This window comes from Ischnura elegans, chromosome 5 (assembly GCF_921293095.1).
Source record: "Ischnura elegans chromosome 5, ioIscEleg1.1, whole genome shotgun sequence".
In the NCBI taxonomy this organism is placed as follows: domain Eukaryota; kingdom Metazoa; phylum Arthropoda; class Insecta; order Odonata; family Coenagrionidae; genus Ischnura; species Ischnura elegans.
The window spans coordinates 45,217,294-45,234,874 of NC_060250.1; the positions used below are offsets into that span (position 1 = coordinate 45,217,294).

The 17,581-nt window shown below is 37.7% G+C and overlaps 2 protein-coding genes and 1 long non-coding RNA gene across 6 annotated transcripts in view; 1 reads left to right on the plus strand and 2 right to left on the minus strand.

The window, feature by feature from the left end:
* LOC124158799 (transcriptional repressor CTCF-like) overlaps positions 1 to 2,721 on the minus strand; it is a 46,550-nt gene extending 43,829 nt beyond the window's left edge. Inside the window, exons 1-3 of one of the 4 annotated variants that reach the window (XM_046534116.1) lie at positions 2,492 to 2,721; positions 1,446 to 1,492; positions 910 to 1,056 (exon numbers count right to left, since the gene is read on the minus strand). In XM_046534116.1, the coding sequence (XP_046390072.1) occupies positions 910 to 1,056; positions 1,446 to 1,473 (175 nt within the window). In that variant the 5' untranslated portion in view covers positions 1,474 to 1,492; positions 2,492 to 2,721. Of the gene's footprint in view, positions 1 to 909; positions 1,057 to 1,445; positions 1,493 to 1,634; positions 2,177 to 2,234; positions 2,327 to 2,491 lie in introns of those variants that run through there. The other 3 variants (XM_046534119.1, XM_046534118.1, XM_046534117.1) reach the window with 3 other exon arrangements.
* On the plus strand, positions 2,303 to 17,512 carry LOC124158801. Its single transcript, XR_006864871.1, has 2 exons — positions 2,303 to 2,346; positions 17,273 to 17,512. It is a non-coding gene; the product is annotated as an uncharacterized LOC124158801 (long non-coding RNA).
* LOC124158797 (laminin subunit alpha-like) overlaps positions 7,680 to 17,581 on the minus strand; it is a 129,280-nt gene continuing 119,378 nt past the window's right edge. The window contains exons 54-59 of the mRNA XM_046534115.1: positions 16,017 to 16,127; positions 13,130 to 13,296; positions 12,799 to 13,041; positions 9,842 to 9,995; positions 9,497 to 9,730; positions 7,680 to 8,223 (exon numbers count right to left, since the gene is read on the minus strand). Coding sequence (XP_046390071.1) covers positions 7,955 to 8,223; positions 9,497 to 9,730; positions 9,842 to 9,995; positions 12,799 to 13,041; positions 13,130 to 13,296; positions 16,017 to 16,127 — 1,178 coding nt within the window. The 3' untranslated portion in view covers positions 7,680 to 7,954. The remainder of the gene's footprint in view (positions 8,224 to 9,496; positions 9,731 to 9,841; positions 9,996 to 12,798; positions 13,042 to 13,129; positions 13,297 to 16,016; positions 16,128 to 17,581) is intronic.

Below are 17,581 nucleotides of genomic sequence, written 5' to 3' on the forward strand. Positions count from 1 at the left end.
AACACATAAATATAATGGTTTAAAAGACAGCGGTGCCTTTCATTTCCGAAGGATTTGAAAAAATGGTGCCTATCACTGAAACCTCTCTATAGTGAACCTCCATACATCAATTTGTCCAAATTTTGGTCCCCTCCATTATGATGCAAAGAGGTTTTACTGTACATAACAACTTTTTTCTCTCTATACCTTCAAGGGCCAATTTAATACCTGGAACTTGCAATTCATGGCTACATAAATACATATTGAAAACTTTTTCACCTCTACACAAATTAAGTAAAACCTCAACCAGATTCAACACACCTTGGTCATTCTCAAAAGGAAATCTTTAGTATATCACAAGGTGGAGCAAAGACGGGGGAGTAGAAGTAAGGACATGGAATGGAGATGACATTATTCGAAAAAATTACAATTTTTTGCGAGGCGAGAGACTACTTAAGAATGCTAACAGCTTACGAAATATAAGAGTATATTCTCATCACAAGACAAAAATCAACGAGGTTAAACCCAAATGAATGAGCTAAGACTGACCACCTGAACTTTAAAGCTGTCAAGACAATCTGAACGCCTTTTCTTCCTATAAGATACCAACTCCGTATAAGGATTTATTTAGAAGGATCTACATTCACTACTGATCCAAGCATTGAAACTTGAAAATATATCAACTATAGGGCTGCACAAAGGATTTAAAAGTCACATTACCATCTCTAAGCAATGGATATCCCATATAAATATGTAGTAAAGTCACAGGTTCCCAAAGAAGAAAAAAAAACGACTAAGACCGGTCCTCACATCAAAGCGATAATTTCCAGCATCTTCTTCCTAACTCTCATTAACATTCTTCCTCTTATAATTGGTGATATTGCACACCATAAGTACATAATACACACTAGAGGAAAATAAACAACCAACCTGCTGTTTGGCCAGTTTGATCTCCACCCTGAATTTCCTTATTAAACGTCTCCAAGTAATTTTGAATCTCTGTAATAGTTTCTCCATCCTGCCCCTCCATCTTAATAGTTGTAAACGGCTGTGATGGGCTGGTGCAAGTTGCTAGAACTGAAGAAACATAATCAAGTCAACACAAAGTATAAATTACATCTTAAAACACTCGATGGTACATTTTGCATAACAAAAACAAGACAGTTGTAGAGTTCAGTGGACAAAAACCCCTTGCTAGGCGTACTATAAGAAAAGACTAGGGTTTAAATGCCACCAAACTTGTCAAACTCAACCTTGATAATTAATATACAACACATTACCACCAGCCATCTAATGAGACCCGGGGAACAGCTATTTTGAAAATTGTTCCATACATAATCCATAACCCAACAGCAAATAAAATGCATGATACCCGAGTAAAAATAAGATGAAAGTGGTTTGCACCAGTATAGCTTGATGCACAAAAAATTATGAATGATACATGAATTGACTACTGAATTGCTCACCTTGAGCCTTGGTCTTCCCTTGACTCATCGTGGAATTTTAGAAGGATCTGCAAGAGAAAATATTGTCGAAAGATATCACAACAGGGGCAAATATGATACATATAAACAACGTAAATCGATCAAGCAGATATCTACATATATAGAGAGTTATACTAATGTAATAAATAGTCAAAATACGGCAAGGCATACCCAGAAAGAGAAGAAATAACAACTTAAGAGTCCTTGATGCTTGGTCTCAAATCCCTACCACTTATGCACATAAGAGTCAAAAAGACCTCTCCCCGAACTTATTGTATGCACCGTGAAGGCCTTTACGAATACCCGTGAGCAAAAATCCATCACTTTCTTCCAAATGCAAAGGGATGTTGGAGAAAATTTTCACTTGTAAACAATAAGCACTGGCAGCCATTTTGCAAAGTTTAACCCTTTCCAACGGCCATTGCTGCGCCATAAACGTTCCGTTACCCATGATAGGAAAAGACACATGCACAAAGACAAACTTCACAAGAAAACGAGGAATTCCTTTCTACCGTAGGTTTCTAAACTAGGAAACCATGTTTAAATTTGGGGCCACCAAAGCGCCCCCTCACACGGATGCTGAATTAGGGCCAAAACGCTACGGCTGGTGCCTTGACTTGGATGTAAAGGGATGCTTGATAATGTCATGTCGGGGTACTCAAAATGGTTGGGGGGTAGCACTTCAATATTGTTTTTGTAGTGTTAGACATTTATTTACGAGTGTAACGACAATACGCAATCTGCCGGCACAGTTCTAACACTATTTCTTACTTTCAATTTTCGAAAGCAGGGGGCATTAACGACAAAAATTTCACAAAATTGGCACAGTTGGCGCTGTCATCAAGATGGAGGACGAACGGTGGTCCTTCGTGTCCTTGCTTTGGTACATATGAAGTATCTCTTCCCGCACCACTCTATTACCTTCGAGCACCATTCAAAATGCTAAGTTACCACTTGAATTCGTTGTACATTATAATTATAGCATTTTTTTAGTTCGGTTGTGCTGCAGAAATATTACTAACACTTACCGTACTAACTCCAAATTCCACGTCTGAGGGCGTTGGTATTGAAAATGGCGATTGGAGGCCTGCGTTATCGAGCATGCGCAGAATCGATTTCTGCACACTGAAAGCGAATCTGGGCCGTAATTGAAAAACGAATCAAGGAGTTATCGCGTGACTCTGTGTGATGTGCTATTGTAAGGAAACTCCGATTAAGTCTTATTATGTATTAATTTCTCTGTAGGTTAAATGCTGAAGTAGTTGTCTCAACGGCAGTACTCCCGCCATTACTCTCGATAAACCAAACAAAACACTGACGCGACCCTTGTGTATTTGGCTTTAGTATCTTTTATTCGAAATTAATCTTTATCTTTACATATTATTGATGGTGTTTCAAGATGAGTGATCGGTTATTAGCATCTGCCTGCAGCACAGGTAGCTGATAAATATTCGTTAAATATAACTTATCTCAAGCTCTAACTTAAATAATGTGCTTCGTTTACGTAGTGAGCCTTTATCCAACATATGCTTTTATTGATGCTTAAGTTCCGTAGCACCCTAGAAGAAGGGTCATTTTCAGTTGTATTATCATGAAACTTTTTTGACAAGAAATCTTTGACCCAAGCAGTCGAACAAGTACATTCCCTCTGGTGCTTTGTTTTAGACATCAACTGCTCGTCACAGGTGAACTTCGGATCGTGAAAATTAATGTTTTTGCCAATGGTAGCGGTGCATTCCTTTAATCCTTATGCGGAAATCATTTTGTTTATACGGTGAGGGTGCTTGCGTGTTACTGGAGGCTAAAGTAGCCATATTTTCAATGATCAAGGTCAGTGAGAAGTTTACTGATCGGAAATTAAATAGGACTACATTTCACTCTGTACTAACAGAGTAGTAACGTTCGTTTCCGAAAGATTTTTAATTATCTTCGCTTGGATCTCGGCCATCATCGTCTGCGAAAAATTGTTCACCCGCATAAGAGTGAACTCATATGAGTTGCTTTACTTTTATCGGTCAATACATGATCAAAGAATACGGAATATCAAAGGATACCTGCAAACTTTAGGAGCAGAATAATGAAAAACAGGGATAATTAGTTCCCCTGCCTTCTGTCAACTCAGAAATAAAGGAGGGAAGAATATTTTGCGAGGCATAAAAAGCATTGAAACAGGTACAGCAAGGAGCAAAACTGGGATTAATATCTAATTAGAACAGTACAGAAAACACTATTGCCAGCATGTCTGTAGATCTTTATCTCTCTTCCTTGGTGACTTGGTAAACTTGACATCATGTGGTGGCAACATCTCATGTTAGTGGGTGGCTGGTAATAGTCGCGAAGGGAGGTATTTTTTTATGGCAATCCAGCTATTACAGTTCGTATCGTTGGAAGCATCTTTAACATTTCCTTGACTCTTCCTCCTCTCACACAGAATTCTTCAGTTTCAGCAGCTAGCACTTGTAGATAATCGGTACTCTTTGGTACATATAGTAAGGCATAACATAATAACAGTATAGTTGCATTTATATGCTACATTTTTTCATTTTATCAGTTCAACTTCATTGCTACTCATTTGTTAAATCAGATATAAATGAATGGTGATAGATGGGCGTTTGAACATGCGCCACCTGCAACCTTTCTTCCCAGCCCAAAGCTTCCTAATAAAGGCCACACTATGTGTTACAAGGAAATTTGGCCAAAATGTCATTTTGCTTAGAAACATAACATGATTGGTCACGCTTATGTCAGTAATAAATGTTTTTTAGGTAAATACATCAATGCCTGACCCATAAAGGTTTTTTCCATGCATGTATATCCCTACAGGAACAATTTCAATTCATTTTAAAATTAGTAATTGGTTTGATACTTCTTCTTTAAGACTGCATTTTTGTTGAACGTGCAAATTAAAAAAATATGTATATTGATTTTACTTTTTACACAAGGGACTTGAAATGCTTCTATTCCTGACCCTCAAAATTCTGTATGCTCTTAAGCCTGACCCCTGATGTTCTTGTAGCTGACCCTCTGGTTATTTTCCTGGAAAGCTATTATTAAAAAATGTAATTCACTTTACACTTAGGTTACAGGTATTAAAAGTAATTAACACATGTTATCAAATTTAAGGATATATATTTTGACTCTACATATAAGCTTCAAAGTTAAATATGAGTGATTATATTTTCTTAAAGTTCTTTATTAGAGTTTAGCTTTGAATTGCTTCACTTCAGGGACTAAACTAACACCCCTAGAATTCGCAGCTGAAGGAGGGTTTGGAGGTTATGCCTACACTTACAAAATTCACTCAGATGATTGGACAAGTGGCAGCTGTTTTCAGCGGGCAGATTCATCCATATTAAAAATTCTGTACAGATGTTTCAGTATGTCTTCATTGCCTGATTTTTACAGTTAATCCTTAACCTCTTCGAACCAGCTTTTAACTTTCACCGCCGTAACATCACTTCGGCTCCTTGTAAGATTTTGTGAAGTACAAAGGCTAATATTTGGGTGGCGTTTTAAAAACCCCTCATACCACATATGACCAGGGAGTTCATTTTTAAATTCCCTTCTCAATTCACGAGCAAGTCAGGCCACACTGGCTAAAAAAATTTCTTTTGAAACTGGGAATCCAGCTTTGGCCATGTGAAGGACCCACGTAGCCAGCGGTTTCTCCTCTTCTTTTGAAAGTAAAGTATTTGGCCCCATCCTTTTTTTCAGGGTAAACACCCTTTATTTTGTAGACCAATGTTATTTAAGGCACTTTGAATTGCCTTGCTGCTGTCTTGATGCCCATTCCTCCTTTCACTGCCGAGTTTGCTGCTACCATGTCATCCTCAGGATATTTTAAAATTTTTGATTTAGGAGTAGCCATTTCTCTACCAAATAAGATTGAAAAGGTGTCAAGACTTTATATTTAACCTTACTGAAAATTAAACCTGGGGGGTTAAAAATGGTTGACCTGGGGGGTCAGCCATTAGTTCTCATTGAGTAATCAATTTCATGTTAATTGTGAAGGCTTAATTGCACACAAAAACAGAAAAATATGGATTGCATCTATGCCTGACATTGGGGTCAGCTACTAGTGCATGCAGTTTAGTTTTGGTACATAAAGCTGATACCCCCTAAGTTCGAGGTAAATTTGCTCTTTGAAGTTAAAAAGTGATCTAACTCCATTACAAAAACTCCCAAATATCTATTGAAACAATAAACTCGCAAATAGTACAAAAATAATCTCAGTAAAATACTTATAAAGACTAGCTTTCCTCTTATCAGAATTCTTTGCAAACGGCCTCAAATCTCATAGAAGTTGTAGCCACCACTGACAATGAACAACTGCTGAGGAACAATTGACTCTGTTGCCAAATCAACTGTGTTTGCAACAAAGTAATACCTTGATGATTAGTTATGTGGATGAAGGTTACAAGGTAAGTGCCATAGGTTCTTCTTATTATTAAGTAAGGGAATGGGGGTCCGCTACTGGTTCAGGGTCAGGCATTGGTACATTTACCTTAATGTTAATTATCGCAGGTATACCTTAGTCTCAGGTTAATCATTAGCTTTTCCTCTCCATCCATCTCGCCTTTTCCATTCTCATTAAAACCCAAATCTTGCACACCTCCAGGCTTACCTCATTCTCCTTACTTTCTAAGCGTGCATGTTTTTATCCCATGAGTATATATGCTCTGGAGCAGACTTTAATATTTCCATGGTTTTATATATACTGAATGACCCTATCAACTAACTAATTTAAGTATACCAAGACTAGCCACGGTGAAAACTTCATGCATTGCGAGTGACTCCATAAAGTGTGCAAATATTCTACGGATTCGCCTCGACCGGGATTCGAAACCAGATACCCCAATTTCCGGTTGAGTTTTTCGGCCAGTTAAGCTAATGGTGTGGACTTCTGAGCATATTATGCGATTAGCAGTCCAAGTTGGAGAGCAAATCCCAAACTTTGAATACTGAGATGTAACTGACTAATTTAACTATACTGGGACAAGCCACGGTAAGAACTTGGCAGAGTGATCCGTAATGCACAAATTTTGCAAAAATTCAACAGAGAAAAAATCATTTGCCTTGACTGGGATTTGAACCCAGGTCCCCTGATTTCTGAGCGAGTGCTTTGGCCAGTTGTTTGGTATAGTCCATGAATTTCCGGCAAAAGGAAAGATGCCTTGGTATCTTGACTGGCTAAAACACTCAACCGGAAACCAGGGAATATGGGTTTGAATCCTGGTCAAGATGAATGATTTTTTCCTCTGCGGAATTTTTGCACATTCTATCAACTGTTTCATATTCGTTAAGTTCTCTTTTGCTAGAGCTATACAGACCTTGTGGAGTTTTCTCACAGAGATAATTTTACTTATGGGTTGATGGCTATTGAGTGCAAGATATAAGCAATTAATACAGCGAATAATGTTTATTAAAGCAGTGGGAATAAATGCCAAATTTACTCGTGTAAGCAGCGCCCTCGTATATCCCACGCATCCCCATTCTTGAGCCAGCTTGTAAGGAAAAAAAAAAACCTTCCCAGTGCTTTTTGAGTGCTTTTTTTTTATTATAGAAACTCGTGATTCATTGCTAAATCGATAAATTTACGTCTATCTTTTAAATCTATCCATGCCCAGAAATGCCGTTTTCCATCGGCATTTCTGGGGGAAAGGTTCTCAGCTTCTACGGGTAAATATGGTTTACTGGTATGCTATAGCATCCCAGCTGAGAAAGAAAATAATTTTCTGAAAATTATTAAGAAAAATTTTAAAGATTAAGATTATTGAAATGCTTTGTTCCAGTGACTGGCATTGAACCGAGGCAGTTCTCTCCTAAAAATCGATCTACCTTCCAACTATCTTTTTCCAACCATTTTGTTGCTCATTTCCTGTCATTGTAGTTGTTGCAAATATTCTCTACATATCAAAAAAATAGGAGGCAAAGGGTAACTATTTATGCTTATTATTTACTATTTAAAACTGCACACGATGAAAAGACAGTGTTGGTGCCAAATTTAAAGCAAAAAGTTCTGTACGAGCCTAATCTGAAATGAAACAATTCCATACCTTTTCGAAACAGGCTATGAAGTTTAAGTTTTTTATGAAATCATATCCCTGGAAGACCCTACAGGAAAAGCAAAAAATAGTTAGAAAATTTAGAATTGGTAAATATCAATAAATAATTACATGTAAAAATCAATCTTTCATTACAAATGAAAAAGGAGACTCTAGCATCAAATTTTTACTATTTACTTAAAATGAAGGGATACATAAGTTGTGGTTACATGTTATTCTTTAAAATACATAATATTACATAGGATTAAGATTATAATACAAAATAAAATATTATGGGCTGAAACATGGATTACTTCAGTACTGCTTCCATCACTTAAATTGCGATGCTGCAAGTTTAGCTTGAAAGCATTGATAAACCCTGAGAATGCAAATTCCAAATGATCATGCAGGTTTTACTGTTGACGAGACAGCCCATCCCACCTTTTTTCATGCAGTAGGGCAGACGCCCATCCACACATTTCTAACAATGGTGATTTCATCCATGTTTATTAGCTTCCCATTGACTGATACGTTGCGCATACAACCTACAAACTGCCTTTTACGCTTCAATCCAATTTTCTTGATTCCCATGTGAGAATGGCCCCCAAGGTACAATGGTGATGATGTGTCAGTAAAATGACCAACATTTGGTTGAATCACGTAATCCACTTCATTATCGTCCACTATTAGATATAATGCATTTTTATTTTTTATTGCTGTAAAACAAAATCGAGAGAAAATATTATTAAAAATGAAGATAAAAAACCTATTAAGATAAAAGTTTGCCAAAGTTTAACCAGTTCTTCATGACCAAAACATACACAATCACCCTTCAGTAAAGCATCAAACTGTTAAATCATGCCTTGATTTTTATCCTTAATTTCAGTTAACCAATTATCATCTTCATAGTATCTCATCTGGAATGCCTCATCCAAAATTCAAACTGGCACTCATCCTATTCTTCAGCTCATTATTATTTTCACATTACATTTGAGGTACAACCTCAGCCTTATTTTATGTAAAAATTGTCTTTGCATTCATATAGCCCTCTTAGTTTCTTTGTAATGCACTCTAAAACTATGTAATATCCTAGCATAGGCGGATCCACGGGGGCACGCCCCCCCCCCCCTCCAGACCCTTAAAAATATGCTAGATTTTTAATACGGTCCCATTATCATTTCGTTCGTTTTGTATGACGAAGTATATCCTTGTGCCCCCCCTGAACAAAATCCTGGATACGGCCTTGCTTGTGCCCCTTCCAGAAAGAAATCCTGGATCTGCCCCTGTATCCTAGCTATGTTTCTTCTTCTATATCACACAAAAGCCCTTGAAATAGCCTTCCCTTTCCATTTTTGCTTTAAATTGTCAGCAATTGCGAGGAGATATTTTCCACTTCCATGCCTTCACATCTTTCTCTACTCACCAACTGTCTTTATGTCTGCACCCATGTAATTACATACTCTTACCCGACCAAATCCTCATCTATTGAATTATCTTTGGGCATAGCACATTTAACTCATATTCCTTTATTATCTAACCATAACTTTGATTTTGGCATTCATTTCCCTTTTTTATGCCTATTGCCTTGTTCATAGGCAGGATTTAATATGGGGTAGGGGCTTCCCTTCCTTCAATAGAGCATTCTGAAGTTTGAACAGAATCTAATGCTTTACCTGAGAATGCAAATGTTTAATCAGCTTTATGATAAGTGCACCAGGCTGTAGTTCTAAGTTGCCAGCACTTCAAAGATAATTTCATAACTTAGCCTAAGGAAAAAAAACTGTCCTCTTGCATTTGTATATCCCACCTAGATCTGTTGCACACCTTGCTACGAAGTCCCATATCCTACCTGTTATTATACATGTCCATTTTATTGCAGCCAGTTCATTAAGGGTTTTTCTTTAAAGTCCACTATCTATAGTCTTGGTCTCTCTCAAAGCTCTTATCACACAAATTTTACAATAATTTTTTAAACTTAATAGAACTTACCTCTGATCGTATGCCACTCTCCATTGCACAAATATGATGAGTGATTTGAAGGCTTAAACGTTGTGGAAAAGTTTCCTCTTCCATTGTCCACATTTAATAATACTGATCCCTCATACATTTGTAAAGCTAAGAAATCCCTCTTTGGACCTTGAACATACATGAGAATCCCACTCAATCTGTGTGGCTTTACCTCCATTTCAATTTCCATTGTCTCTCCAACAGTGAAGTTTTCAGCTGAAAGCAAATGTGTGGAGTGAATTGTACAAGCAGAACATATCATTTCCAGTTATCAGTATGCATTCCTCTTAACATAAACTGATTCATGAAATATAAAGTCCACGTTACCAACAATGATGTGACCACCTTCCGCTGAAAAGAAAACACCTTTCTCCACTTCCTGCGAGCACGGAATCAAATCATGTGCAATACTATGTTTGAAAACTCCATCAGTAGAGTCATGATAATTACGTAAGCAACCAGAGAAACCTTTATGGAAACCCTGGAATATGAAAAGAGAATAAAAATTATGATTTTTGAAAAGAATTTCTCTAAATCACAGTTTTACACTTAGTGAACTAAGAAGGATAAAGATGTTAATTGGGGGAAAACATTCATGTTCCCTGATGTAGATTCTCATCTGATTATCATACTAAATTATTCATCAATCACATTATAGATACATTTTATTTTAATTGAGTGGCAATCAATGGTGTGACCAATGTTGCTCTCACAAAAAATTAAGTAGTTAATATGCTTAATTTACGGTAGAAATATGTTGTAATGAGTTTTGAAGATCCCTGGAAAATTACTTTAACACTAACACACAAATCTCAGTGTTTAAAAAGAGGCTGCTTAAATACCTAAAAGTCATTACGACGATGAAAAATTCTTCTCCTGCCTATGATCACTGCAATTAAAATTATGTACATAGTAACTGGGTGTTTAGTGATCAAATTGAAGACTATAAAATATACTGCCTCAATGTAGCCCCAAACCCTTGCCTCCACAATGGGAGTCAAACACACATGGTAAGAGTTCTGCCATTTTAGACTACTATATATATACATAGCATTCTTAAAGTACAGCATGAGAAATAAGTAATTACAGACAAACTATAGCCTATTCAATGAAACCACCCAAGCGCATTACCTGTGCATTAAATGCGCGTACGACTACATTGGTCGCTAATCCGCATAAATACTGCATTAGTAATGCACATTCGCGATGCACTCTCTATGCAGGTCGCAGATACATCCGGAAGAGTAGAAATAACTGCAGATACGACATAACCCAAGATTGATGAAAGCAAAATTGTCTGCTGTGGCTTTTCTTTTCTGGCCTCATCAATATTCCGGCGAATTCGCAGAATTTTTTACTCATATTAGGGCGACATATACGTTTCTTCTCTCGGGATATTCGACTCTTTCCATGACAAGCTTTTAATTATTTAAAGGTACAGGTAGTTACATGACAACTACGGTGAAAGTGAGGTGCAACTTAGGCTGGGTAGTGAGATTTTAATATTCGCGGGAACGCTTAAGCGGCGGCCATATAGCACGACCTCGGGCATGGCATCATCATATGGCAACCAGATGGTGATGGAGACTTCGGCCTGCTTCGGCCCATAGGTCTTTCATCTTTGGCCCACTGTTCAAGTGGTATTGCGTTCTTCTCAGTTCGGCGGTTCGGCTTTGTCATTAGTCGTTCGTGTTCCTCGGTTACTGAAGACACCGAAATCTCGAAAAATGGAAGTAAGTAAATTAAAATATATCTTTCTATTTATTTATGTAAATATAATGCAATTATAATACATGTATAGTATTTCTTCGTTAAAACTTTCGCGGGTACTCGTCATGTTGAATTTTCTATTCAGAGTCCCTTGAGAAAGCGACCAGCATCGGTCGGGATACGTAGCAACCACCCAAGAATTGACGCGGCGAAATAACCCAAAAGTTTTTACTCATCGACGAGTACCCGCGAAAGTTTTAACGAAGAAAAGTGCTCTAGTTTATAGAAACGCGAGAGGGTGAATACCGTGAACTGTTGACGTGAATTTCGGCGATAATGGCTTCCAAAAAGTTCAGCCTTTGCAGCGGTCTATTAAAAAGCGCGCGAGTAGATAGTCTAATTAGACCAGATAGATTAGATACAACCAGCGGCGTAGCCAGGAATTTTGTTGAGGGGGGTCCAAAACCAGGGGGAAAAATTTTTGAAAAACAGAATACTAAGTAACACTTATCACAATCGAAAAAACTTCATTTGTTAAAGAATTACTTAGTAAATTCATGATTTGTCAATATTTTGTTTTCTTTTATGAAGGAAAATAATTGTGTTTTATACTTTGGGGGGCGGGGTCCGGACCCCCAGGACCACCTCCCTGGCTACGCCACTGGAAACCACGACCACTTCTGAGAAGCATTCGACATTCCGAATTCCATAAAACATATGGCATTGAAAGAGGTGAAGCAAGGTATACCGCATTAGTGCGTGTAAGAGACGCACCCCCATTTTGAGCATCGAAGTGAAATAAAAAAAATTTTGCAGCATTTTTCTTTCCTATCGCGTGGTGTTACTCGGCAAGACAGATGTTGACTATTAATCTGGTATTGCCCTTCAAAACTACGTGTTTCTCTAGGATTAATATGTGATTACTATTTGCAGTATAAATGCCGTGGGATGCCCACTCGTGGCAGTAAATTTAGCACGCCCTCCGGAGCAAAAAACCCAGCACGATCTTTTCCATGTTCACCTCTGAGGTATCAACGTGACGGCGCTATGCTTACATGTAAGAAAAGCAAACAGCAGCATTTTAAAAATATGTCGCTAAGGGAGAAACTCCCCTGCCTGCTGCTTGTTTTTGACCTAGGGTTTCGGATGACTGACTCACACTGAAAACCAAGGCCACTCAGTTCCCCTTGGACTTGCGACCGGTGAAGGGGAGGGGGGAAGATGAGAAGTTTGTGTAAGAGACGCACCCCCATTTTCGGCTGCAAATTCTGGGAAAAAAGGTGCACCTCTTACATGCGCTTAAACAGTATATGGTCTCCCCTTGTAAGGGAGACTCAGTAGTCAAATCACTTTCCGGCACACCTTTTTTTGTTAAAGGCTAATATCCCAATCACCCCTACCACATGTTGATAAAGGTGGCTAGTGGGGTAGTATTACATCTGAGGAGATTGCCTGTATTCTGCTCTGTCATTTTACCTTTCTTTTGAGTACGTATACTGACACAAAATGAGAAAATAAAATATAGAAATAGGATATTTTTTAACTCTGTGAAGAAAGTTCATATTCCTGCTCACCAAGTTGTTATTCACAAAGGTTTTTATGTCTTTTGGGACTCCTCCCACATAGTAATGCGATACATCTTTCATCCACGACGTTTCACAATCAGAGTATATGGATCCTGTGTATCTATCGTTGATTTTAATCCTCGCTCTCTGAGCATTTCTCATTAGAGTAACTGTATTCCATTCTCCATTGTTCCATGTCAAATTATTTTTTACTCTCTTGATGTCTTTCCCACAAGAAAGCTGGCAAAAAATCTGAAATATTGAATGTTTTATAAGTTCACTGAAAGTGACAACTTTCTAAAGCATAACCATCCTTAAAAGCCAAAAAATCTATATTTACCTTTCCTTGATGTAAATATAGTGCAATGAATTTTGCGTGATCATCATCTGCAATGTACAGTAATATGCCTTCTTTCTCATCTGTATTGAATTCTACAGAAAATTTATATTTATCACCGGAAAGATGAGGTGGTTTCTGGAACACTAAGTGGCTATGATGCTTTGTCCCTGAAAATAAAACCATAATTTCTATCTCACAATGCTCACCATGAAAAGCAATAAAAAGTTAGACATGGCTCTAGTTTCAACTTAAAAGTATAGCATTGACATGAGCTTTGTACGCAATCAAAATTCCAAAGATTTGTTTGAACCCAAAGATTTGTTTGAAAGGAGAAAATACACCAAGAAAAGATCATTTGACTGGGCTGGGATTTGAAAATGGATTTCCCTGCCATGTACAGTGGCGGAAAAAATTAACGCAAAGCTCGTTAGCGTCTGAGAGCGGCCAGTTCGGGAACTACTTGTCTTCCAAAATTTTACCCTCATAATGCTCTCATACAACCGGGACCTATTGATAGGTATTGCGAAGTTTTAAGATCAGAAAAATGTTTACAGTGTGTGTGTGTAAGTCATCCGTCACTGGGACTTGATCCGTGGAACTTTTGATTCGAAGCATGATACTTTACCCACTACACCACCGGAACGATTGGGATCTAAGGAAGTCTCAATGCCCAATATGTCCGCTGTGTCCAAAGATGTCCCGACGAGAGTAGATTCCATTCTAGGTGAATCGAGGGCGAAGCATATTTCGGAGAATATGGCGAAGAATTCGTAGCTGGATCTTTTGAGCCTTGTCATGATGCGACGGGTATGATTATTTACCCGGTATAAGGGATATATTGCTTTTAACACTCCCGGTTGTATGAGAGCATTACGAGGTCAAAATTTTGGAAGACAAGTAGTTCCTGAACTGGCTGCTCTCAGACGCCAATGAGATTTGCGTTATTTTTTTCCGCCACTGTACATGGTGACTCACAAGACTTCAAATGCTATTTTGGGTGAGACACCATATGGCATCTCAACATACTGCAGGATAAAATGCTTGGCACATGTGCAATAGTAACTCCATTGAAGCCTAGCAAGGAACATTTTAAACCACATAGGTCCTTGCTCATAAATTGGAATTAATATTTATTGTACATAACAGTGGCAAACACGACTAAAAATTTAGAGATATGGATATGATCCAGATCAAGTCAAACGATCTTTTTGATTTAAATTTCCTCCATCAGGATTCAAATACTCAACATCAAGTTTATAATAATAACAGCAGATTCAGGCGTGATATTTTCTTCATTATTTGTACAAAATACGCATGTAGTTATCCTTCAGAATTACATATGTATTACTCTCCTTTTCTTCCCTCGCTTTATATGGATTGAGAGGATGTTGTATGGTGCTTTGTTTATGAATGCTTGTTAAGCCTATTGTCCCATTTCACTTTGGATCAACATGACTTTAAAGACATGTCCAAGTCTCTTCATTCTTATCAATGTGAGTTAATGTATCTTTGCTTTCCTTTTTCTGTCCTTGTCCAAATATTCTGTCGGTTACTCAACCAATGGACACTCCAGTGGCCTCAAGCCAAAGGGGGTATACTTATGAATAAACCCCTACCAAAATCATGGTAAACCCACACACTATGCAGCCTCGTTACGCCATGTAATTTTCCCCATTTAATCTTACAGTATGCCAAAGTGAGCTCCTCTGGTGGTGAGTGAGTAAAACTTACTACACCATGTATGTATGCACAAATATCATAGAATCCTCAAGTCGACATCAATATATGTTGTCACCCACCGTGCATTTCAATGGGTTCACTAAAGTCACCACATGCAGGCAAAGCAAATAAAATATTTTTATCTTCTACCATGGCTTTTATTGGGAAGTGTCTCTTCCAATGTATTGTTATCCAATAATAATAATGTCCCTCCTGAGTGAATGCTAATTTTACCCTTTTGATTGTTTAAGATACCTTCAAACATACATAGCAAATTAGTGGCAGTTACTATCTGCAAGATTTGAAATTTTGCACTCTTTGCTGCATAGTGCCAGCTAATGTCAGCATTATTCCCAAAAAAATGCCAGCCAGCAAAGGTCATAAAAAAATCCCAGAATAATACCCTGAGTTGCAAGGACACGCCAATAATATGGAGTCACTATAATAATAATAATTTTTATTGTTCCTAGAGATCACATGTTCCGGTGACATTGGAAGTCGTCAAAATAAAGTAAATAATTAAAGTAATAGTTACAAATAAATGAAGTGATATAACATTTCCAATTTTTACAGATAAAAGAAAAAAAGTTACAATTTTAGTGGTTGATGGGCAAAGATTACTCCGAGCCCAACATAAAATCCTTCAGGCTATAGTAGTTGTTTTCCATTAAGCCTTGCCTATTATTATTGCCTAAGGAAGAATCCAGTATGAATCAAACTTGATGTAAAACAGGGATTGGAAGCCTATAATTAAAGTCATGCCTGAAGGGTTAATATTCAATAAATCTACTCATGGAAAATATGTAGTCAACCTAAAAATCGAATTTTTTCATAATTGCCCATTATTTAGTACAAACTATTGATTTATATTATCGGAAACTAATAATTCCTCGAGGTAAATGGAGGACAAGTGGAAAGAAAATTTGTAACATAAAGGAAAATATCTTCAATTGCCAAGAGAAGGGAGATTGAACTTGAACGATGATTCATATCTGTGGCCACGAATGGCACCCAATGGAAGATGATTGCTGTCACTCAACAAGTTTCCACCTTCCAGCTTTTCACTTCATCATGGCTAGACAAAATTCATGAGTTTTTATTATAAAATTATTACTCTGAAATAGAGAATAGTCAATGCATAGAATTTACCTTAAACTGCTGTACATACCAAATCTATATCCATTTTCAGCCACTAATTTTGGGTCAGAGATGGTCTCTTGAGGGATGGAGCATCCTTCATCTGGAGGAGCGTAGGAAAGTTGAGACTGAGATTGTGCCACTTTGAGAAAAACAGATAAAAAAACATTAATCACATTTGAGGAATTGTACACATTTGAGTTTCCTAACCAATAATTAACATAATTTTCTTCAGTATGACATTAAACCAGCAACTGCCAAATTTTAATTTTTTAAATGCTCAATGCCAAATGGAGTCACCTAAATTCTTTCCTATAAAAAAGACCAAGGAACAATGCTAAGGTATTTTAGATCAAAAAATATCAGTCTAAGGGACTATAAGGTAGATTTGAAGTCACGTCTCATTAAGTACATTTTGCTATTAAAAAAATTAATCTTACAATCGTGAATGTCCCACTTCTTTCATTGAAATGGTCAGAGAATTCTAGAATGCATAGTCTCATGGGATTATAAGATAACCCACCCATACACTAAGTGTTTCGACCTCAAGGTTATTTAGATCCCAGGTAATAAACTGATTAATTCAGTAAATGTTGCACAAATAAAAATAAATCTTGAAATACTCTTAGACCAATATAGAGGCATGATGATTATTTTGTGCACTGAATTCATTCTGCTTTTGTTTCCATTACCCTTGAAAACCAACATAACTTGCTAAATAAGGTTATCCAACCATACTTGGAATTCTATCTTTGGCACTTATTAATGTCTCCATAAGTTTTATCATGGCTTATGGTTGACTATTATTTAAGTAAATCAAATAGGTAGTTAATTAGAAAGGCTAAAAACTGTTAGCCTGATACTAGGTTGATAGGTATTTTGAGGAGGTTAATCATAGTTCATTTTCAACATGGTGAAGAGTAGTGCAACAGTTTGCCCCATTACGACTCTTATTTCATCACCCTAACTTCTTCCCCCACCCCAACTTTCTTCACCTTTACCATCTCCTTACCCCACCCCCTCAAAACTTGTCCCCTCGAGAACAGAGATATGGTGTAATGTATGTGTGAGGATGAATGTGGTGTGGGGCCCTCAAGGTCGCTGGAGAGCAAGGAAAAAATAACAACAGACAAGTGAAGAGAGACATTTTAGTCTGTAAGCAATTGATGCAAACCCACCCCTAACATAGTGCATTTACCCCCCTCAGTGAAACCCCCCATCCCATTAGAAAAAGGAATATAAAGGCAAGCAGCAGCTCAAGGGAGGATATCTTTACATTTACATTAGCAGGTGGAGCCTATGCCGGTAGTGCCAGACGATCATTGCCTGTAGGCAGACTCAAAGATTGGACATTTGGGAAGAGACTGAGGAGATATTGTGCTACCAGCATTGCATGGCCGTTGATTCTGCCGCTTGCGATTCAAGACAAGGAAGCCACCTCCTTCCCCTAAAGAACCATGGCCAAAAGGAGAATCAAGGGGCATTGATTGCCAGATGCTGATCTACTCCTGGAGTAGCAAACATTGCCAATATCTCCAGGCCAAGGCCAGATTGCAAAGGTCATGGAAAGTTACTACCCAACAAATACTTCCAAAC